This window comes from Tubulanus polymorphus, chromosome 2, assembly GCF_964204645.1.
Source record: "Tubulanus polymorphus chromosome 2, tnTubPoly1.2, whole genome shotgun sequence".
NCBI lineage: Eukaryota > Metazoa > Nemertea > Palaeonemertea > Tubulaniformes > Tubulanidae > Tubulanus > Tubulanus polymorphus.
This window is the reverse complement of record NC_134026.1, coordinates 30156439-30180558: the sequence shown is the minus strand read 5'-3', so window position 1 is coordinate 30180558 and position 24120 is coordinate 30156439. Positions and strand designations below refer to the sequence as shown.

At 36.7% G+C, this 24120-nt stretch overlaps 6 protein-coding genes across 8 annotated transcripts; 4 read left to right on the top strand and 2 right to left on the bottom strand.

The window, feature by feature from the left end:
- Positions 1–1972: 1972 nt before the first annotated feature.
- LOC141899743 (uncharacterized) lies at positions 1973–4637 on the top strand. Its single transcript, XM_074786228.1, has one exon. It carries the CDS (start codon positions 2004–2006, stop codon positions 4428–4430), a length of 2427 nt encoding a protein of 808 aa, XP_074642329.1. The 5' UTR covers positions 1973–2003; the 3' UTR covers positions 4431–4637.
- Positions 4638–6745: 2108 nt separating this feature from the next.
- On the bottom strand, positions 6746–8873 carry LOC141898585 (gamma-interferon-inducible lysosomal thiol reductase-like). The gene is made up of 8 exons (XM_074784567.1): positions 8821–8873; positions 8496–8624; positions 8230–8412; positions 8064–8138; positions 7854–7955; positions 7346–7492; positions 7197–7265; positions 6746–7095 (listed from the first exon to the last, which is right to left on the bottom strand). Exons 2-8 carry the CDS (start codon positions 8613–8615, stop codon positions 7033–7035), a joined length of 759 nt encoding a protein of 252 aa, XP_074640668.1. The 5' UTR covers positions 8616–8624; positions 8821–8873; the 3' UTR covers positions 6746–7032.
- A 70-nt stretch (positions 8874–8943) lies between these two features.
- Positions 8944–11714, top strand: LOC141898584 (sin3 histone deacetylase corepressor complex component SDS3-like). The gene is made up of 9 exons (XM_074784566.1): positions 8944–8982; positions 9220–9353; positions 9446–9512; positions 9588–9735; positions 9816–9972; positions 10636–10731; positions 10978–11155; positions 11236–11320; positions 11403–11714. Exons 2-9 carry the CDS (start codon positions 9230–9232, stop codon positions 11496–11498), a joined length of 951 nt encoding a protein of 316 aa, XP_074640667.1. The 5' UTR covers positions 8944–8982; positions 9220–9229; the 3' UTR covers positions 11499–11714.
- Positions 11715–15781: 4067 nt separating this feature from the next.
- LOC141898512 (allantoicase-like) lies at positions 15782–17880 on the top strand. 3 transcript variants are annotated; one of them, XM_074784441.1, is made up of 2 exons: positions 15782–15855; positions 16499–17880. In XM_074784441.1, the coding sequence occupies exon 2, from the start codon at positions 16555–16557 to the stop codon at positions 17707–17709; it is 1155 nt and encodes a 384-aa protein (XP_074640542.1). In that variant the 5' UTR covers positions 15782–15855; positions 16499–16554; the 3' UTR covers positions 17710–17880. The 3 variants fall into 3 exon arrangements, with proteins under 3 accessions (XP_074640542.1, XP_074640540.1, XP_074640541.1); XM_074784439.1 differs by having other exon boundaries at positions 15785–15851; XM_074784440.1 differs by lacking the exon at positions 15782–15855 and adding an exon at positions 15964–16195.
- Positions 17881–18060: 180 nt separating this feature from the next.
- LOC141898513 (intraflagellar transport protein 25 homolog) lies at positions 18061–19732 on the top strand. The gene is made up of 5 exons (XM_074784443.1): positions 18061–18516; positions 18650–18753; positions 19063–19169; positions 19248–19316; positions 19575–19732. The coding sequence occupies exons 2-5, from the start codon at positions 18662–18664 to the stop codon at positions 19730–19732; spliced, it is 426 nt and encodes a 141-aa protein (XP_074640544.1). The 5' UTR covers positions 18061–18516; positions 18650–18661.
- A 357-nt stretch (positions 19733–20089) lies between these two features.
- Positions 20090–23860, bottom strand: LOC141898511 (beta-glucuronidase-like). Its single transcript, XM_074784438.1, has 12 exons — positions 23653–23860; positions 23390–23566; positions 23137–23312; positions 22720–22862; positions 22447–22640; positions 22220–22360; positions 21955–22130; positions 21595–21744; positions 21421–21511; positions 20952–21128; positions 20672–20807; positions 20090–20247 (listed from the first exon to the last, which is right to left on the bottom strand). The coding sequence occupies exons 1-12, from the start codon at positions 23851–23853 to the stop codon at positions 20090–20092; spliced, it is 1920 nt and encodes a 639-aa protein (XP_074640539.1). The 5' UTR covers positions 23854–23860.
- Positions 23861–24120: the final 260 nt, after the last annotated feature.

Below are 24120 nucleotides of genomic sequence, written 5' to 3'. Positions count from 1 at the left end.
ATACGCTGTGAAAACCCTATTAACAGTGAGCATAGTTCATGTTACCCTTAGGGATACTAGAATGAGTTCATTCTGGTTCTAGTATGCTTGGTAACGACTAACTCTTCCCTCGACTATTCACATACGTGACGTTATAAACAGTATAATGGTTATATTCCTTTGAAAATATCAGATATTAAAAGGGATATGTTGCCATTAACAGAAACATAGAATACGTACGTGTTTTGAGCTGGATCGGCGCTGACTGATTAGATCAAACTGCACGCATTATATTACCAGGGTAAATTGTTTCGTTTCGAAATTTGCCCTCAGGAATAATGAAATGAGCCACGAGTTCCTGTTGTACTTGGGTGTGTTCATAAACAACAAATTATTATCTGGCGGATGGGTTGATATTAAAACTACCGATGTTTTGAGTTCTCAAGAATGACTTGTGAGCTTCCAGTTAATTGTATTAATAGAAATGAAACTAAAACTTAGAACTATTTCATGCACGTCAGTCGCTCATTAGTTGCTACGATACAAGAAGGAAATAATGTAAATGGAACAAAGAGTTTTGTGGGTTGATTTGTTTCCTTTCGTCTCCAGGGTTCATATCTATTCGCATTCACACATCACTAATGCGATTCTATTAGCTCCAGGGTGGCCCCGAAAAATGTGAGTACCATAAATATATATATATATCTACCTTATCATGGCACTCCATGCGAGGTTCAATCTAGATAAAATGACAAAACAATTCGTCAGTTAGCCGAATCATGACAACACAAACCTCAGTTTCAGTTCTGATATCCAAATGTATTCAAATATTCTGAATTCCTGATGCAAAAAAATTGTTCTTTTTCAAAAGAGATAATGTTGAAATTAAAATTTCAAATCATGCGAATTGCAATGTATTTACCTTTGACTCATCCAGCAGCAGTTCCACTTGTTTTTATAACAAAGTTTTAAAATCTACTTCCAATGCACAATGGATTTCTACAGTTACAAAATGCATTCATTCAGCGATTGAAAATTTTCCCCGAAAACGACACTTCTGTGTTCTCTTTGTACAAACAGCTTTTTGAGATAATATGAAATGTTGTTGGTAAAACCCAGCGGGACTACATTGTGATTTACAACGCAGATCTGCGTGAGATTAATAACATCTACGATTGTCCAGTAACATATGAAATGTATACGCATATACGAACGAACGTCCACTTTCATTTAATCGAATTAGTTTACAAATGTTAGTAATTGGTGACGGTGATGTATTCCATTAGGCGTCATTTATATCTGTCATAGTTATAAGCCATAATTTGGTTTCATTGTCGTCGAAAGCGAGCGTAATTTTGCTCCTGGTTATTTCTGAAAATTCAAAATGTAGACAATAATGCACTACATAACTTTAGACTCTGTCATTAAAAAAACCATTGTTTTGTAGTAACCTAACACCGATGTATTACATTATAAACATTTTCTGTGGGGCATTTCGATGTTTGTCTGGTGTTCTTTTTCTAAAATGTTTCGTCGTGTAGACTGCGTACGTTGTGTACGTACGTAGAGTGAGATGATTGGTCTAAAAGGTTTGGTTTATTCCTCGAGCTGTAGTATCTACTATAGAATGTTTATATGTTTTCTGTTTTGGAGCACTTTTTTACGTTGGAACTGTCTCCATTTTCTGCAACCAAATAAAATGAAACGAGAATACTTTTAATGCATGAAAACTCTGGACCCCTCATTAAAAATGGAATAAAATGGCAAAACGGTAAAATTTTTGTATATACATGGAAGTTGCAAACATAACAGTAATTATCAGCATAAACTCTTTATTGACTCGGGCGCTTTTTTTGTTGCATTGAATAAATGTATGATTCAAAACAAAAGTTCTATATCATGACTATTGACAGTAGAGGATATATGCACGAACCAGGAAGATCGTTTGCTAGATAACATCGAAAATCTTTTAAACAAAAAGTCCCCGCGGATTTTCCAGGTTTAGTCGAATCATAAACCAGACGATGAAGAAGATGTCGGCTCGTATCTTACTAGTTCTTACCCTCCTCGCCTCCATTCGGGATATTTATACTCGCGAAATTGAGGAGGATGTTCAGTGTCGCTTCAATGTTTCTCCCGATGCGATTTCAAAGTTTACCAATAAAACAGTGACAGTGGCGTACTTGAAACTGGAAAGCGCGCGCAGGATCAAAATTTCGAAGACTGATAAAAAGCCATTCATCAACCCAACGCGTTGGCAATGGACGTTTGGAAATGAGAAGGAATCTGGATATCCGACATTGAGATATCCGTGGGATTCATTTATCGTTTCGTTTGGTACGATCCCATACAAGAAAGTCAGTCTAAATTTGGCGATTAATGAACGAACGGGTGAATGTTTAAACAATCTAAATCAATCGCAGTTCATGTTATCAGTTGCAACCAGCCTCGCACAATTACTGAATAAAACAAAATACTCGAATAATTACTTCTGTTTAACTGTGAAGAATCCTATATCTGGATTTCCTAACAGGATCTATCACAGTTTTGGTATAAGTCAGGATTACACGGAATATCGCTGTTGTGAATTGAACTACCAGCGAGTCGTTCGCTGCGACGAGTTCGTCAAGCAAACCGATTACCTTAATTTGAGTAAGATCGTTGGCCTGCTATTGTTTCTATTTCTACCGTTAACAGTTTCTCTGATACCCGAACAAAGGAAAGAACCTCCGAAGGGAAATCTAATGATGACCAAACCGGGTGACCGAAATCTGCATGAATTCGTTCAGTGCGACCTACAACAACTCAGCGATGATTTCAACGATCTCGATCTTCAAGATTGGATGTATTTGGACAGCAATGCACAATTAGGGTTAGGTTTTGTGATACGGTCTGTGTTACTATTTGATGTATGTTCTATTACCATATCCAGACTGAGAAGAATTGCATGTGTCATTTTATCTCCTATGTTATTATACTATATTATATACCGTTACGATAGTTTGGGATTCGATATTTTGTCCGACTTACTGGATGCAGACATCCCAGTAGGACCATACGCTGTTCTATTCGATTTTGTACCAGCGTATCACAACTGGTGGGGCTTTGGAGGAGGGCCGCATATTCTTTTCGCTAATTTCATCATTGGATGTTCAATAATATTGTGTGTACCTCGCAGTCTGTCGGATCTACTTGTTGATCACCTCGTTTTTCCAGAAAATACGTACACTTTCGTGTTTCCTGCTGCAAAAGATGTCGCAAAATACGGATCCGATATGTTCAAATATAAGACTTTTGGTTTCGAAAAACTGTCGCATTATCTAAGAGCAAAGGCAATCATGGTACTAAACTATGAATTTTGGATACATTTCGTTAAGATCTGGTGGTCGCGGGCATCGAGGTGTTCAACTAACCTCACTGAAAGATACAAACCAACAACAATATTGCAAATTGGCTTAATGAACCTAGTGTTTTTTCTACTTTGTTTCATCATGATTTTGGTTGCCATGATCGAAGGAGCTTTCACATTAATTTTCCATTTGGCTCCGGGTATTTCGTTTATTTTCTTTGTCCAGAAATCGTACATATACTATTTCCACAATCAACACTTCCTCGCCAGACAGCGAAGATTGGTCTATATCCCTCTGCGAATTTTAATCATAATCGTGGTGGTTTTTCTTATCTCCTACATCATAACCGCCTATACTGTAATATTCATGCATACAGTTACCATAGCTAGCGAGATTTTTGTTTATGTCTTCGGGGGGTTGCTCATTAACAGTCAGGATCTTATAGGTTACACGATCATCATCACAACCACCATAGCATATCTATCAAACTCTCTAATGGGTTTAGCAAATTCTTATAATTATCTCTTCCTGGATGTTCTGAAATCGACCGAGCACGAACACGTGGCTAACAGCGTATTACAGTCGCCTAATTCGGGAATGCAATACGCCCCGGAAGTTCTAGTAATGAATGTAGAACCAGGAAAATCAGAGCCAACAACTAAAGTGATTTTAAACGGTGTTTTATTTTCACCCACAGATCGCGGAATCGAAGCGGTTGATGATAATTCTTGTAAAGAGGTTTACTGTAAAACGTGTCTAATCTATCGACATTCTGTTCCGGCAATTTCTCGAGATTTGTTTGATTTCGTCGTTTCTAATGTTCGGCCGTTGCGCCAAGAGATTTTACTAACCGTGACAAAAATGAGCATCATATTTCTATTTCTGTATATCGCTGTGACAATAATAAATGCTTATAGTTTGGTCTACAAGTTATCGATGATAACCCAGGTATCGGGACTCGTGTTAGCCTCGGCTTTACCGGGTTTATTTAAACTGCTTCGACCGACAGGATCAGACGCTATCTCTAAGAAATCTCAATACGCGCATGTACGGGGCGCAGTTCGGGATTTTCATCAACAGATGAAACATTTCCATTCTTAGATTAATCACGTTAAATCTATTATCTCTAGTCTAGTGCCGTTGTTCCATCGTATCAACGACTGGTATTCAGACTCACTATTCATTACCCTACGTAACCAAGACTAATCCGTACATATGTATTCTGGTGATGGAATCCTTACATTTCCTTATTCTAGTGAACATGATTATTTTGTAGTGTAAGATGAAGAATTATTGTATGTATATTGATTGAGAATATAGTGGAATACAATGATATCAAACGAACGAATTATTATGTCTGTTTCTATTCGTAATTCGTTGCGATATCCCAAAAGTTGGATCGGTGACACAGAGTTCTGATTACACAGCTATGATAAGAGTCACAGTAAATCATGCAGAGTTTATCAACTCCTCCTATTTTCCTTTGTAAAATATGCTTTCTTGATAAAAAAAGATCATATTGAAGAACCTCTGACATGGGTCTGATAAGTAATTCAGTAAGATCAGGGAATGATAAAGTAGTCCACCTCACACTGACTGGTCACCACAATGGCAACCCTTGGTCTAGCGAAAGCACACAAGGCATGAATCCTTGAGGACCCAGATTCAAATCGAGAGTTTGGGTAATTTTGCGTAAACATTGCGAACTACTACTGTTGAACTAAAATAAACTGACTAATGAAAGAAATCCTCACAGGGTTGCTAGTAAGGACTTCTCAGATCAGAATTTCAGATCAGGTTTTGTGATCAGGGTGAAGGGGTGTGGTAGGTGAGAGCGCGGTGTGCCCTTTTGAGACTAATCTTTGACTGTCAGGTGCTGCCCCTATATACGAGAATAACGGTGAACACGTGAACCAACCCAAAAGCAGAATATTCTTTCTGTGGTGCGCGAGTAATAAGTTAGTTCACATATTCGCCGTCAACGATATCTTTAGAGGCAGCACTTGACGGCTAAAATCGTAATATAATATATATTACATACCGGTAATTTTCCGTCAGATCCGGGTGTCGGATTAAACGCAAAACTGTAAAACGTTTTAGATCTTTGCGCTTTATTCAAACGAATGGGTCCAGGGATGATAGTATTTTCGACACACGCGGTTGATGGCTGTGATAATCATTGGATCCCACGATAAACAAACACTAACACGATAATACATATATTTATTCATGAACATTCGAAATTGATACAAGAATCAACAGCATCAGTGATTGCTACAAATAACACGCATGTAACATTTATACGAATACAAACAAACTCTGATACAACGATTCATCGGATTTTAACAAATATAGAATTTTGTCCCAAGTAAGAAAATCTAATTAATTCCATACTGGATATAACGAACTGCGTACCGTATGGTTATAACGAACAGATTTTCTGGTCCCGCAAGTTCGGGTTGATTGACAATGAAGTCATGACAAGCCTATTGTCCAAAATAACTATCTATAACAACCACCTTTTAACTGTAAAGGTTCAGTTAGGTTAAAGGATAATTAGTACTTATTTATGTTAGGTTTAGAAGAAATTAAAAGGTGGCTGTAATTGATAGGATTGAAGACATGTGGCAGATGATAAAAGACAAGGGTACATGAGAAGTTTGGGTTGGGTAAAGGGGATGAATTGAGGTGGGGAAGGGGAGAGGGGATAAATGAAAGATGGTTCTCCAGGCAGTGTCTCACTGGGGGTAGATTCTGCAACACTTGGATGTTGAGTTCACCAGACAGTGTCTCACTGGAGGTAGATTCTGCAACACTTGGATGTTGAGTTCACCAGACAGTGTCTCACTGGAGGTAGATTCTGCAACACTTGGATGTTGAGTTCACCAGACAGTGTCTCGCTGGAGGTAGATTCTGCAACACTTGGATGTCGAGTTCACCAGACAGTGTCTCACTGGGGGTAGATTCTGCAACACTTGGATGTTGAGTTCACCAGACAGTGTCTCACTGGGGGTAGATTCCGCAACACTTGGATGTCGAGTTCACCAGACAGTGTGTCACTGGAGGTTGATTCTGCAACACTTGGATGTTGAGTTCACCAGACAGTGTCTCGCTGGAGGTAGATTCTGCAACACTTGGATGTTGAGTTCACCAGACAGTGTCTCACTGGAGGTAGATTCCGCAACACTTGGATGTTGAGTTCACCAGACAGTGTCTCGCTGGGGGTAGATTCCAGGAATATACAAACAATGACTGTTGTTCAAGAAGATTCATTATCCAATACACAGGAACCATCATCTATCAGCTATTCTTTTTCAAATGCCAGGATCACGGTCACCTCTGAAGAGAATGGTCTCGCAAGTTGCATCATCAGCCAATGATTCAAAATGAATTAAATTCAAACCACACAAATTCAAAAGTCACTTCTTTTTATCATGAAGTTTCATACATGTACCTAGAATAATCACACACATAACTTACGTATTACATTTAGGTTTATCTTATTACAGTACACAACATGTCAGCTGTTCATTAAATACAGATGTGGATGGAAATAATTTCATCATGATTCACAATCAGACGCATTAAATATTAAAGCTTATAAATAAATACAAGAAATATTATGACATCATTATTTTATTAAGTATGGTTTATATTCATCAAAATCATCAACTAAATATGAATAAATCACTCGTCGTAGGAATTATTTCTGTGGTCTCAAACATTTTTTATAGATATGTTTTGTACAAGCGTTTGGTTTAGGTCCCTGCAAGGAAAAACCAAATTCAGAATTAGTCATTGGTTCGAAAATATAAGTTCAAAACTAAGTTGTTTTTCTTAACAAATACAGTCATATCATTTGATTACCTTGTAACTATCACATATTAATTCCAACAGATTGGTTTCAGCTTTTTTCTGGATCTCATCAGTATGAACCTGAAACGAATAGATAAAGCGATATGAAAACATGAAACTTTTTTAACAGATAGAATGTATGATGTATATACTTTACATACCCCATTCAGTGTAACCCAAGGTACAAATGTATGTGGCGGATTCAAGGCATCCGTTTTCAAAGCCATTTCATGTTCTAGATGATTTCCAATGGATGAATTTGCACATTTCAACAGTGAATTGTAGTCTACATGATGTGTTGATGCACACTATGAAAAGATAAGTTGGAGAGAAGCTGTATAGCAATGAAGTGCATACTGTCTTCATTAGGTAAATGGTCGTTTACCCGATGAAGCTACATACACTATGCACTAGAAGCAAAAGCTCATATGTCTGACAAAATTAAATTAACCTACAAATTACGGTAGAAGTTTTCATGTTAACCGATGCCAAACCATGTGAAGACTGGTACACTTACTTTGAAGGTTAAATGGATTTCATTTAAAATACATGCTTACTATTACTAGTGCATGGTAGCTTATTCAGGTAAATGACTATTTACCAGTTTTCAAGTTTACTATAGAAAGATGATGAATTACATAACCAGATAATAATTTGATAATAATTTACCTGTTTAATCACAGTTTCTATGTCTGTTGACTGTGACTGTTCAATGCAGTGAATTAACGGGAAATAAACTTTGATATTTTTCAGTAAATAAATAGCACAAGTCTGCAATCATAATAGAAATACTGTATTCACAAAAATCCGATTTTTACAGAGTAACAATGACAATGACATGATTAATCTCTCTTTTTCATATCACATGATTGTCCTTACCTCCACTATGTTACCATAACATTCTAATTTACCGTGTTGACAATCAAAAACCCAATTATTACCAGCTTTTCTTTCCTAATAAAAAAGAATTTCATTATCAATTATAAAAAGAACGAAATTCTATCTTTAAGCTACGATTCGAATTTGTTCAGGATTAACAAATTACCTCAGCATTTCCGTAAGGAATCAAAGTTAGATTCATTATTTCACCTATTTCCATCCAAGTCGGGTATAACTGATTTGTAACAAACTGTTTACAGTCGGGACACAACGATTCGAAGTACAACGTAAATTGAACTGGTTCAACTCGCCCAGCGTAGAACTTCCATTTTCTGCACTGTTCTTCAACCTGCAAAAAATTAATAATGAAGATATATGATCTCGATTAACCACGGGCGGGAAGAAACTAATGTAAGATCGACGACAACAAACCTGACATTGACGGGCAATATTTTCCGATGAACACCACAAAGAAGGCGGATGATCACAGCATTGAGCAAGGCTTATGAAACCGAACAACGCATAGATTCCAAAATAAATGCGTGACATCATCTAAAAATGCTTAAAAGTTACAAAAATATCAAAATCCGAAATATTTATTATTACTAGGGTTATTCCTGTCACAACTATTCTCGGTAGAAAATGTGTCGTATATAGCGTGTACAGCAAATCACAAAGTGTGGCTGGAAGACACAAGCTCATATGATTATATGAATATTTATTGAAGCTAGATTGCGTCCAAGCAGGTGATATTTACTCAGTTTATCAGTAGTAAGTATTTTCTATTTTTCTGATACAACGAAGTCATGTGTTGTTCATGTGACACGGTCATTGCGCAATACATCGTCGAGTATTGAGTCCAATACCGCGTTATAGTGACAGAATCCCGGAAGAGGTCGCTGTCATTGTCAACAACCAGGTTTGAAAATTGGCTTATTTCTTCATATTTCACATTATTCCGAGTTTCAAATCTCTGATTTAACTTCACACCTATTTTGTACTTTATGCGAAACTACTCTGATTGAAATTGTGTGATTGAGAATTCGTTAATTACGACAGAAAATCGGCCTGTCTTCAGAAGCGAATTGGGTGTAGCTATTTTACGTTTGCTGTGATGGATTTTCTCTCGGATTATATAGCGTTTTCATTATTTTAGGTGTTGAAAGATGGCACAGTTAGGAAGTTATGGCAGTATTCTATCGTCTAAAGCTCGCGCTGCTGCGTATAAGGAATATGAATTTGATGATAATGATAGTTTAGACGGCGATGATGGTCCAGCTTCTGATGAAGGTAATCAATCGATCGATCGATCAGACATCAGTGCTTCTTGATAGAGAGATTTGAATAACTATATCTAGAGGTTTTTAAAACCATTATTTTAGATACTGAAGATGCCAGTGAAACTGATATGATAAAAAAAGAAGAAGAATTCACTGAAATCAAAGAACAGTATGTAATTAACTCAGTCTCCTTACTGCGTATTATTTTCCCATCGTTCATTCTTACAAATTCTGTTTCATATAGAATGTATCAGGATAAATTAGCGCAGTTGAAAAAACAGCTACAACAATTGAAAGAGGGAACTTTACCTGAATATTTAAAAAGATTGAAAAAAATTGATCAACAATACAAAGAACGACTGAGGGTTAATGAAATATGGCACCAATACGAGGTTTGTTTAACTCGTGTGTTCATTGGATGGCTATAAATTGTAGGAATTCTGAATAATAATTGAATTTTGAATCGGTTTAGATGGAATCCGCTGAAAGGGAATACCACAACGAACAAAGATATTCGATTCAAGAATTCGAAGAGCGTGTCATAGATTTAAAGGAAAATCTTATTTATGAATTAGAAGAAAAGAAACGCAATATTGATACCGAAAAACTAGGCATGGAGATGACTGGAGGTAAATCTTAAAATTTGATTCTTACGGAAGTGATAGGGGGCCTCGAGATGTCGCGTTCCAACTCGGCAAGTCGTCATATTTATGTCGATATATCGCGATATAACGCATCAAGTCGACATGAATATGTCGATATATCGCGACGTTTTGAGGACATATTTCGTTTTCACGACCATTTTCCTCGCGACAAGTCGACATATTCATGACGACTTGAAACTCAGTCGTCATATTACTGGCGTCCTCATCTTACATTTAGACGTGTCTTCAAATGACGGCTTATCCCGTGGAAAATGGGCGAAAAAGCGAAATTTGTCGTGAAAACGTTACGATATGTCGACATATTCATGTCGACTTGACGCTATATATCGCGTTATGTCGACATAAATATGGCGACTTGTCGAGTTGGAACGCGACAACTCGAGGCCCCTTATCGCTTCCGTAGATTCTAGTTCAGAATGTACAGTCAACTTGTTTAAATCATCAATAGATATGTCATCACATTGTTTAAGTTTTGTCTCTATTTTTAGTCCCAATTGATGTTTCCTATTCACTGCAATTTCATAAGTGAAACTCACCCCGTGAATAATACATCAAAATGATGCTTGTGCTAACTACAATGACTTCACCGATTTTTCGCTGTATTTGAACTGATTTGTTTTGTCGTAGATTCAATGGAGTTGAAACCGGTAACAACAAGAAAACTAAGACGACGGCCGAACGATCCGATGCCAATGCCTGAAAAACGCAGAAAAGCATCTCCTGATATCCTTTTCAAAACACGAATTAAAACTTTGGTGAAAGATGCGCAAAATCAGTTTCATAGTTTTTCGAAAATGACATGATAGGATTGAGTCAAAAAACATTATCTCTATAACTTAAAAAGTTTTTTTTCTGATTGTGGGGTTTTTTCAGTCACTTGTATAAAAATGAAAATCTTCGAAACACATATTTGTGCTTCGATTATGGAAATTTTAAATATTGTGAATATTCCTTGACGGTGTCGTTTACCTCAGTTAAATTACATGCTGGACGAGGATGAAATCATGGAAGATATAAAAATCATTCAGAAAATTAGCGGTAAACCTTTAAATAAAAAACCGACTGGAAACGCATCGTCGAACCCTACGCCGGAAAATGCATTCGATGCTCGGATCGAAGATGGCCGGTTACATTACGATAAGAAGTGGTAAGTTTTAGTGAAGTGTAATTCCAGTAAAGAAAAAACAGTGAATACGATTCATGAATCTTGATATTTTGATGTTGTAGGTTTTTGCGAGGTCAGCCTGTTATTGTGGAGTCTAAAGATATGGGTAAAGTACCGGGTGTTATAAGTGCAGTTGGAGCTCAGGAGGTGAGTTATATCAACCCCGTTCACAGCCCCCCTCCCCCTATCTGCATACATGTATAAATATTGAGATTTTTTTGCATTTCAGATTTGGGTACGTCGATCTTCTGATAACGGAAAACTACGAGTTTACGTCGCGCAATTACAAAAAGGACGATTTATTCTAAAAAAGAAAACTACTTAGCATTTATTCCTATTGATCCTCATAAACGTCGCTGATAATATTCATACATACTTCAGACTAAACATTCTGACCAATACTCTACTCAGGGGACAACAAATTGTGCTCAGAGAATTTAGGAAAAAAAGTGAATTATTACTTTGTATCGGTAAAACATTTTCATCCTATGGAAGGAAATATCTCGATATTGTCAGACATTCGTTTTGTATTATATTGTAAATATGATGTAAATAAATGATAGATATTATTCAAACGATGTTTATTATTTGTGGATGAGGTGTCGTTACTGTCGTGTATCTCCTTGTTTCACAGATTATGTGTATATTCTTACTATGATATAAAGTTAGATTTGAAGCGGTCTCGAAGGTAAATCATTGAGATGATAGATTAATTCGGCACGACTGGGTCGGTTTTCACATCATTACCTGTCCATGCACAAGTCCAGTTCTGTTTGTACTAATGTCGGTGTCGAGACGCTGACCTTGTATTACCTTAGAGAGGGTCCCAGTTCTCTTCATGAATGATCGTATCGAATAAACGATTCTCGCCACCGACCTCAGATCGTCTTCCTGAAGTGTAGAAAATACTCGCATGTGTCAAATACAATTAATCAACGAAGGATCAGTTGCTTTACCGCGGATCATCGTCATTTATCATCGAATCACTGTCACGCCGTGTTTTAAACCTTATGCAGCAATTTGTGTATGAATTCCTGACATGATTAGTTTCTCCTTACGGCGACACGACTCAACAAACAACACTCTAAAACGTCATTTTCTGCATTGTCATTCTTCCCAGGGAAAAACTTATTCGAAACAGATCTTCGCAATCATCGCCGATGATAATAAAACGAACCGATCGTCGGTAAAGGGATAGGGTATCGTCGGAGTATTTTATGACTCGGGTTTGTCCTCAAGAGTAAATAATACCGTTTCAGTGCGTTTAGTGTCTCTACCGAAACGAACATTAACTGATATTTTATTGGTCTCGATAATTACCTAATAATACTAAAGCCCCGCTGACAGACGCGGTGGTTCGATCGCGACCGGTCATAATTCTAGTTTCCTGTCGACTGTTTTATTTCTATTCCTGAACTGCTGCTTCTGTACAGTCTGTATCTAATGGCATTTATCTGATTAGATAGAGGACACCGATCTCACAAACCACAATCGATGGATCCCGACTGGATTTAGAAATAAAAACCGAGCTCTCGTTACCGACATTTAATCAACATTTTGATGTATCCTTTCAGATCAACTTGAACCGTTTAAAATCCATTCACGGTCGGATTGTTTACTCACCGATACTTTCGACGATTTAAGCGTCGAGAATTTTTGATTAAAAAATTCCTAAAATTTCTCCATATCAGCCACAAATCAATTTTGTTGCAGGAAATAAATTTTTAGTGCATTTATTCATATCCAGTGTAGATAGCTCAGATAGGGTAATGCCTGCAGTAGTATAAATGGACACTGATTCTTGGATCCATCAAGCATTTGTTCAGTGACTTATGGTTTTAAACAAGGGGAATTCGAATAAAACATCTACAAAATCAATTGTAATTTTCTTACAACTGAAAAAATAATTCGAAGTAAAATATGTTGTCGTGTTCAAAAAAGCAAAATCGCAAAATCGGTATCAAATGGAGGGAACACTCTAGAACCTTCTCGACTATCTTCAATTCACGGTATTCGATGGATAAAAGGTACTCTGAATTGTTTTACGGGAGAGAGCTGATCAGATTTTTAGGAAACAATCGTCGCTAAAAACACGTAGTTAGAATGCGCTCATTGATAAGAAGCTTATCCGGAAGATGCAGTTTCTCTATTTTCTAAAGAAAACCATAATGTATACATAACGCTATTGAAGGAACATGATATGAAAGTAATGTTCGATCCTTTTATGTAATTACGATGCACTATATGGCACCTGCTACCTTGTACGAGATACATAAAAACATTACTGACAACCAGCAGAAATCAGTACACACAACATAATCATTCATCGAATAATGAAAGCATAATCAGTAAAATAAAATCTTATCAATTTACAAGTTTCCTGCAGATTACGGATATTTATGACTATTTTGACAGTTGAATTTCATTTAATCTCTTCTCAGATCAATAGACAGTTATCATCAACAGCGATAAAATCGTATTTTACAATTACTTAGTTCATGTGATATATCAAGATCTGGCAAATGTATTTCGTTTCATCCGTCAATTAATACTGAAAAATTTAATATACAAATTATGCGTATTGATGGAGTTTGTAATGCTTATATATAAATTTGTTTAAATACCTCTATCCTTTATTCTGTGATAAATCAGACTTGTTTCTCCTTTATCGAGAATGCACTTTTTATCCACAATTTTGTCATCTTTTCGAAATATTTTTGTTGAGGAGCATATATTGATCAGTATGACAGTTGATCACCAAACATATTTAGATAAAGTAAAACGTAAAACATCAACAAACTGGTTACAGTCAGAAACAACGAAAATCCTAAAATGAGAGTCCGAACACCGAACCACATTGTCTCCCGTGAATTCCGCTGGATGAGGAGGAGTCCATCAGCTTCTGTCTCACAGCGCGAATTTTCTGTAAATATTACGTCAAATATTTTCCGTGTCTAGTACAAGCTCTAGTTTGCAGATATTGTTGGGATTGAAACCGAAATAGCGGGAATTCTTTGCGATATTTGCTGGTGGATATTGCAGAGAAAATAAAAAGGAACGAATAATGGTTGATTTATGTGTTTATTACTCGTCAAAGAAATCACCGATATATTACTGACTTAAATACTTTCGTATAATTGCTTCAATTCAGTACATCTGACGTCATAACCTCTGTCAACAACTTCACACCAATGGTTACATTTCTCCAGATCAAAATTAAGAGTCCGGTCAGCGCAGTATTGGCATCCGTAGTGTTTGCAACCGGCTATTACTTTATCTGAATTACGAGCGCTTACGAAACTCAGGCAAACAACCATCAATCCCAACATTAATATCATCTTATTCATCTACAAATGTTACACACACAAATTAACTCACTGGTAAAAATACACGATGATAAATATCATGCTGGCTGAATACATATGTCAATAAAAGCGCGAGTTGTTATAGCGAACGTTAAAAAATCTTTTTAAAAATGTGCACAAACATACCTTGACTTGAACTTCCAGCTCGTGTGACGACGCACGGGAGAAAAGGGAATATCTTTATCAGAAATTAAATTGCGCGTTTTTATTAGAATTGTCGGTGACATAAATCATGATGAGTTTATCTAAATCAAATACACTCAACACCAGCTGCAATAATTCCTGGATCGTCGACTCAATATTTTTATCAAGGAAAGAAATCATTTATCGATATTTAGACAAAAATGAATTGAAGGTCGAATTATATTTATTCATATGCTATAAAAAATATCGCGGAATAGTTCGACTTTTTGGAAAGAGATTCGAAACACGTGCGCGTTCTCTTGATAACGCTCAATTCCTAAACAACGTTACACTTAAGACCACTTCACTTCTGATTTGATCTGGTGGTGGACAATCGAAGCTGAAGACTAAGCGTGTGAAGCTTTGGAATTTAACCAGTTGTTGATCATAGCGATGATGATTAAGAAGAGTCCGTAAGATGCAGTTCGCATGGTTTACTGACTGAATTACGTAATTATTTATCGAAATTGCTGCGAGAAGCCCGCTGCACACGGCACCGAAAAAAACGTTTTCGATGTTTTTTGTTATGCCGTATGCGGCGGGCTTAAGCTTAGTCACCAGAAAAAATTTACCGCACGTCACACAGAATCCCTTGGAAAGGTTACTGATGTATCCCGGGGGTGCGTCTTTACATTTTGACATGGTGGTTAAACAAATCAAAAAGGCCCGAAGAATTTTGTCATAACTTTCTACTCCAGTGATAAAAATATCAGAAAATTAACCACTTTTCGAGTCCAGAATAATCGTGATATTAACGGGAAATGTGTGATTACAAGTCTTTGTAAACTGATTAGAATGACGCACAAATTTCGAATTTTCTTGAAAGTAAAACGGGCCCCACGCGACTGTATGAATTCCAACCGTAATTACCATTCAAGTAATCTGGGGTTCAAGTGAAATAATAGTTGTTACTATCTAACGGCATTAAATCAGTTTCTGTGCGTCATATCAATTGTTATTGTCTGTACGGTGATATACGTGTGTTCATATATTTGATTTTACTGATGACCTGGAATTTTCAACAGATCACTGGATATCAGTTAGATAATTTGTCCAGCCGACTCGTAGGACGAACGACCGATTTCAGTTTGACGATAAGCAACCGCCATTGCAAGACAGAGCCTTTCATAGTAGGTAACGAATTTAAATCATTTATTGATTAGTTGGTTCCCTCGGTTGGATCGAATCTTATTTTGGCCGGGGTATGCTCCGAAACTAGGCCTAGCAAGTTAGAAAATTGAAATTATTCGCTAGCATCGGTGTGTCAACTTAACGAAGTTTTTCATGCTGAATTTAAAAAAGGTGTAAGGTTTTATGACCCTGAAACAAAAGTTCAGTCTAGTGCTATTGCTTCTGTTAAATCGTACAGGACGATTCTCTGGGACTCGAATCTAATATAACGGGCGCTAGTGACTCTGAATAAACCGTTGCCTCGCGGTGTGGGCTCCTAGAAGACCCGATAAAGGTGAAAAAGGTAAGAAAATGAGCGGAACGCAACGGCAGATGGGACGGACAGCGGGTCAATTTACTCATTAGCTAATGATTGTGTTACTGTCTAGAATAGTTACGTAGATTTTATGCTCTGATAGATATAAAGACCCGCCAAACATAATTACGATTTAATTTCAGCTTTTGGCACGAGATGTCACCCGCTTGAATGGCGGGGTTTTTGAAAACTCGGCAAAGAATTTACGTGACACGCCTTTTTGCGCGTCGTCGCGTTAGAATTAGATAAGTTATCAGTTTGTTTATAAAGTCGTTTAATCTTGTTTTCTAGGTTTCGTTTCCTCAAAAAAAAAAACATAATTACGACGAGGAAATCGAAGCTTGAAAATGGAAACAAAAGCACCGAAATTTACTGAACTCAATGATTTGGCCAATGAAAGAAATGGCGGGAAAATTATATTCTCCACGGATGACTGGTTTGCAGTGGCGGAAAACCTTCTGAAGCCGTCCGAACCAGAATGGAGGGAAGGTGAATTTACAGAGTTTGGTAAATGGATGGACGGCTGGGAGACAAGGAGGAAGAGAATTCCTGGACATGATTGGTGTATTATTCAGTTGGGTAGACCCGGTGTTATATCCGGTATTGATATAGATACTTGTTATTTCACTGGTAACTTCGCACCGAGGGCGTCCGTTCAGGCGATCAACCTCGATTCGGATATCCCTCAGAGAGTTTCTAAAATAGGAACTGCGGCCGATTCGGAACAATTTGAGGAAGTTGATAAATTGAAATCTGAGAATTGGAAAACGATCGTTCCTATGACTAAACTACGTCCTGGATATTTATCGACAAGACATAATTACATTCCGATAGAGAACGAGGAAAGATGGACCCATCTGAGACTGAACATGTTTCCGGATGGAGGTATCGCTAGATTCAGAGTATACGGTCACGTGAAGTTGGATTGGTCAAAGATATCGTCCGATAAGATGATCGATTTAGCCGCGATGGAAAATGGCGGCGTTTGTGTTGGATATTCGAACACGCATTATGGCCACGCTCGTAATATAATCGCACCAGGTCGAGGTGTAAATATGGGCGACGGATGGGAGACAGCGAGGAGACTCGATCGACCGGCGATACTTGAAGCAGATGACAGCGGAATTTTACAAGTCCCCGGCTCAGAATACGCCATATTTCGTTTGGGACATCCGGGAATCATTTCAAACATCGAAATTGATACGAATCACTTTAAAGGAAATTTTCCCGATTCTTGTAAAATCGAAGCTTGTTTCGTCAACCAGGCGAACGAGAAAAATGAATTAGATTTGTCATCGTCAAATCAGAATCAAAAGGCGTGGAAAATCTTGCTTCCGCCGCAAAAGTTATCGCCACATAAGAGGCATTATTATAAAGGTTTAGACATGGTGAGAAACTGTGGAGTTGTCAGCCACATTAGAATAACGATGGCTCCCGATGGTGGTATCAGTCGGATGAGGCTACGGGGAATAAAACAACTTCCAATTGTAGCTAAACTTTGATTTAGGCAAATGTTCTGTTGTAGGTGCTTTCTTTAATTGATTTTGAAATGGTTCTGCGCCGATAACCCCACACAAGTGTGCTTTTGATTAATATCAGTATTAATGATTTTCACTCAAAATTACTTTCGAACTCGGTGTAAAATAAGTCTGTGATAAATATATCCAAATTTATCTCGCAATGTTTAAGCTAATTATGAAAATAAAGTCAAACACTCAACAATATTGTGAAGATAGACGGGTATTCAATGTTTTTATGGGGATTTTTTATCAAATGTTTACATCAAAGTCAGATACGCGGAACTAGTAACGCGCCGGGTCAGTTCTGGGTACCGCGCCGGACTTTACACAGGTACCACAGTATCATTATGAACCCCGTTTTGCTGGAGGATGAGACCGGAATGAGTCTATCCGGGTTGCGGTGTGTTTTACTTCGTTAAAGGTGAGGGCAGCATAAGTTTTGGAGTACCCGGTACGATTATATTCTTAAGTCCTCACTCAGCCGGCGGGGCGCAAGTCGCATCGGTCTAGTCTTCACCATCTGACCTGAAGGTCTGGTAGACGTATGTCGATTAGGAGTTTTTACTAACCGGTATAAGGCATTGTTTTATGATGGCAGTACATGTATTAAAGACCCGGTAGCTGAATTATGAAACGCTGGTGACCGGCCCGGTTTTTCCTTGGTTATTTGGTTAGTTTCGGGCGGTGCTTAGCATACGTATAACCTTGAGAAAATATGGAGTAGGAAGTGATTGAATTGAATTGATCCAAATATTTTTGTCGATTTTTGTTTTGAAGTAGTAGTAAAAGGTATGTTTGTATAAATGTTCAATGAATTCCTTAAATACTGGTTATTGAGGTTATGACGAATTTAATTCATGTTATAACCATGCAAAAAATTAGAATGTCCTTCCTTCCGCTCACTCTTCTTTTTATTTTGTAGTAGAGAGCCGCAATGTTTGATGTAGCATTAGCAGAGGCCGGAGCACAGGTTGTTCTAGCTTCATCTTGTGATGAGAAACATCCTCCTGAATGTGTCATTGACGGGTAAATCTAAATAAATATCTCAATCGACATCCTTTAGACTTTGGAATCATCAGCAGGTCCCAAAAAAGTCAACTGCTATGGATGCTATCCTAAAATAAGCAAATTTGAGCCTTCCATTATACAGCAGTCACAAAAACACTGATTGATCAGTAACCTTTAGTTTCACAATCGGATATTTTCACCAACAAGCCCATCCGATTAAAAAAGCTGATCACCAACGATTCTAACTAGGATATTAAAATCGGTAGGATTGTCTGGTATTCGGACTAATAATCATATCCTTGTAATAACTAACGGTTCTATTTGCAGTAAACCCGATACTTTGTGGTGCACAACAGGAAATTATCCTCAAGAGTTGATTATTACATTTACGTCACTGATGAATATAAACACTGTATCTGTTGCCTGTTATAACCGTAAGCTTAAACAACAAACATTCTTCAATTGTATATATTGGGATTTTCAAATTTATTTCATTCTATACTATTTTACAGTAAAAAATTTGTCAATAGAGCGCAGCACTCAACATACACCAATAGCATTCGAGTTCTTAGAAGAAAAAGGTACATTCCAGTAATAAGAAACAGGAAAAAAAAACAGAAGTCGTCCAGTTGGGACCAATAAAAAACATGGCATTTTAATGAATCTGGCATATAAAGAATAGTATGTCAATTAAATTTGAATAAGGTTGGGTGAATTCGTTCACAGAAAAATGTTGGTGTTAGATTAACAGTGGCATTGAAATGGATGGCATTATTATAATGGATATTAACTGTATTTCATTCACGATATCATAATCATTGATTTGTTTTTATTTCTAGAAGCGGAAAACGTCGACAGATATCAGCAACAGAATTTAGAATTCAACTTCACGAATACGACGGCTCTACATTTAAAGTTTTCTATTGAATCGGGATCCGGTCATTTTGTGTCTATCAATAACATAAATGTGGATGGAACAGCTGTACCTAATGCTTAGAGATCAATTACACTCTCGTCTGAATGAATCTCAGAAACTTCGCGCATTAAAATAACAATGATGTTGGCAATTCATACAATTAAATAAAATATCACATTTCTCTCATTGTATAAAGCCACAACAATAACAAAATTCATCTGTGATAGTATATTACCGATTGATTTCACCGAGTCACTTCACCTTAATCAGGTATAATATATGAAATTCACTGCGTGCAGAAGGGCATATACATTCATATATTATACCTGATGAGACTGAAGTGACTCGAGCAAACTTGTTCGAACTATTTTCAAGGAATTTTGTTATTGTTGTGATTTTGTTGATCGATCATTCGAAGTCTCTAATCGTAATACTGTTTTACTCGTATCCATGTGTATTAGTAGCAGAGTAATTGTGAAAATGCTGTAGTTGCGACGTTAAATGATTGTATCTATCACGAATGATAAAAGCAGCTGTTTTCGGTTGTCTTTGCCGTGTGAAAATTCCTTTTTTGTTGCCTCCAACTCTTTTAATGCCTGAAAATACAATGAGATTTTAGAATATTTCCGTCCAATGTAAACTAGAGATTATTTATTAGAATTTCAATTTCCGCATTGCTTTAGTTTCATTACTTTAATTGAAATAAATAATCAATTCATTAACATTCCATGCATTCAGTCTTTTTTAGTCTTTAGGCCAAAAAAATTGATACCTTGTTTCTCCACTCTGCTGAGCTTAAATGTTGACCCGGCCGGCCGCCTATCTACCCTATACATTACTTTTTTTTAAATCGTGATCAATTTTACCATAACAGACCTGGCCGCTATAGAAATGAACTGTTTATAAATTTTATCATATTTTACAAAAATGACCCGGCCGCTGCGGAGAAACAAGGTATCATTTTTGTTTAGCCTTAAATTCAGGTTTTCTTGGAGAGGACAGAATCTACAGAATACTCACTTTGAGCAGTCATAAAATCAGCAAAATTCCAAATCATTTCTCCGACCAGGAATTCATTGCGCAGTTTATCAAAGGATTTATGATATTGTTTAATGAATTCGACTTGGTATTCTTCACTGAATATGTACGCTGGATTCTACAAACATCAATCGATATCTTGTCATTCAAACAGTATATAATTTGAATAAACTGCTTCAACGGACAGAGTTAAACAGTAAACTCGTGAGTTGGTCTGATCCAACTTCAGCAGAGTTATCTGTGAAAACTTTCTGATACTCACAGCATGTAAACCAACAATTGTATCCGCTCCATATTCCGTGATAATGATCGGTTTTTTGAATCTATCAAACCACTGAGTCAGTAGATAATTGAGGTGACGTTGTATGACCTCTGTATGACCAACATCACTGTACCATCCAAAATAATAATTGATACATACTACATCGACATACTGGGCCTGAGAAATACATTAAAAATTCACACATCAATAAATTCCATAGACAAGTGACTGTCTATTTTCAGAAAATCCTTAATCAGAAGAAAAACTATGATTAAGAGTGTTATTTTGAACTGATTTGCAACAAGCCATTCTCAAAATTGATTGATTCATCAATTACCAAAAAAAGTTGTAAAACTCATTGACATTGTTCCCTCATTTTCAGTAATAGGTGAAACATTACACTAAAAACTTTCATAGCCTTTCTTTCAATTTTCGTTTTCCTCGTACAAAAAGATTTGAGGTGTCTTACAGCTTTTTCGGTGAGAACATTTGTAAGACCTCCAATAACAAATGTAACCGGACGAGTTGAGTCTAATGTTCTTGTGTAATCAATCACTGATCTAGAAACAAAATAATAACATTTATACTCAATACCAGCGATTGTACATTCTAGTTTCTCTTCATCAATCGAAATCTTACGTACTTGAAATAAAAATCAGCTTCTGGTAAATTTGATGCAGGTTCATTAGCGACGGACCACATGATCACGGACGGACGATTTTTATCACGGTGAATGAGTTCTTTCATTACAGATTTATGATGCGCCAGTGAAATAGGACCCATGTTACTTTTTCTGCAGATTAGATAAGATGAGATAGTAGAGGTTAACCTGGTGCTCAATGACTGTTAGTACTTTCTAGGTTAATTTGATTTTGCTACTAGTGCAAGTGAAAACTTATATTTTTAATAAAATCAAGTCAACCTACGAAGCACTATCAATGTTCATGTTTGATAAAAAGAAAGAATAAAATATGATGGAAACTTAGAGGAACTTAGACACTACTTGGTTATTCCAACGCCTGGAGACTCATCAATAACAACAATTCCCAGTTTATCAGCCATGTCCATGATTTCTTCAGCATAAGGATAATGAGACGTGCGAAAACAATTAGCACCAACCCATCTAATTAAATTGAAATCTTTCACTACAGTCGGTAAATCGAGACCTTTTCCACGGATCTTAATAAATAAATGATGAAAGACTACTTAGGATAATCACAAAATGTCATTAAGTCTGCATTCATCGAACCCAAAAAAGAGACACTTACATCGGCGTCTTCATGTTTACCAAATCCGTAACAGTAAAACGGTTTGTGGTTTATATGAATCTGATGATCCTGCATTTTTACAGTTCGAATTCCAAATGATTGTCTGTAAATGTCAGTATTTTGAACTGACTTGAGAACTACCTAAAAATACAGTTTTATGTGAATTTCTAGTAATACCTTTTTTTCATTTCATATTTTTAGATATTGCTTTTAGAAACAATAATTACCTTCAATGTATACAAATATGCATAATCATCCATGCTCATAGTGTAAGGCCACCAGAGTTTAGCGTTTGGAATTTTGAATATGCCATACGAAGTGTTAGTAGAAGCCACAGTTTTTCCATCCATATCTACAACTTCCACATGAAATGAAACCGGTAGTGTAGATCTGGAGTAGGATACTGTGAAGTTTACAACACCTGGAATTATATAGATACTCGTTTAACAATAGTAATTAAACTGATCAGAGATGAAATATTATTAGTGAATTATTATTACCAGTTGAACCAATAATATCAGTTATAATTGTGATGTCGGAAATGTAAGCAACGGGCGTCGTATAGAGCAACACTGAACGATGTATTCCGGCATAGTTGAAAAAATCCATTTGTAGATTCTGGACAAAGTATCCAGGAGGATATCTGAAAACAGATACAGTCAGTATCAGGTACAGTTAGGGGCTGTCCATGAAAGAAATCAAAGGTCGAGGGCGGTTTGTGAACTTTGGACTTAAGTGGACAAGGTATGGGGTTGTTAGGTCTGGGACATCCTTCTTTTTTCCATTTTAATTCCTGTAAGCCAGGACAAATCATTAGTTCATTATAAAAGATTACTTCAACTTCGAATTTTGCGTGGATGTCTTTTATGGACAGCCCATTATAGAATTAGTATATTCAGTTCAGCCTAAAAACTTACAGATTAGTATCAGTTTTGAATGCTATAGATCCTGGAGGTAAAGTTGTCGGAGACAGAGTATTATTGATGGCTAATGTCAAATGATTTAAACTATTAAAGTTGAGTTGATCATTCACTTCAATTTCAAATGGTAAATGTCCTCCAGAGTGATTTGTAATTGGAACACCATTCAACCACTAAAATCAAAACATTCCATAAAAGAATAGTGTGTTAAAATAAATCTCATTTATAGCATCTTTTCCGACAGCCTCACCACTATTGTGTTATAATGAGCACTTCCAATACGCAGCACAACTCTCTCATTATTGGGCTCAAATGAAGAGTAGAATTGTCTATCATACCAGGCCCAACCGACAAAATCTCGTATAGATTTATCTTGTGTGATGTCATTGTAGCTTGCTGGCACCGGCATTGGTATAACATTTCCTGTCTAGAATATATGACACTCCATTATTTCTTCAATTCACTTGAAATCTCCTAATTTGTGACAGTTAACCATTAACAGTAATGTATTACCTGCTTTAGTAACTTCATAAACCATTTATTTTTGAAACCTTCATTTCGACTACTGGAATTATCTACACGAAAATCCCATATACCATTTAATTCTTGCACTTTTCTGCTTTCAGACTGTATCACATCCAATGTGTGACATTCTCTTATTTTTCCATTAAATAATAAAAGATGAGACAAAATGACAACCAGTTTTGGCACCATTTTTGACATCTTTCATTCGAGTGCAGCTTGCAATAATTTCGGGATTCGAACTTAAAACTTATCATGCGAATGCTTGGAACAAGGTGGCTCCGATAATATAATATGACTCTCGGATCCAGCGGAATTTCCGTGAACTGATTATTATTCCATGGGCTCACGATTGACCGTAATCATCATTTATGTAAGTAAAAAACGATCGTTTTCACAATGAGAACATTTCGACGGGTCAAAGAGCAGGGTGACATATACTTTTTATTCGGTGGGTAT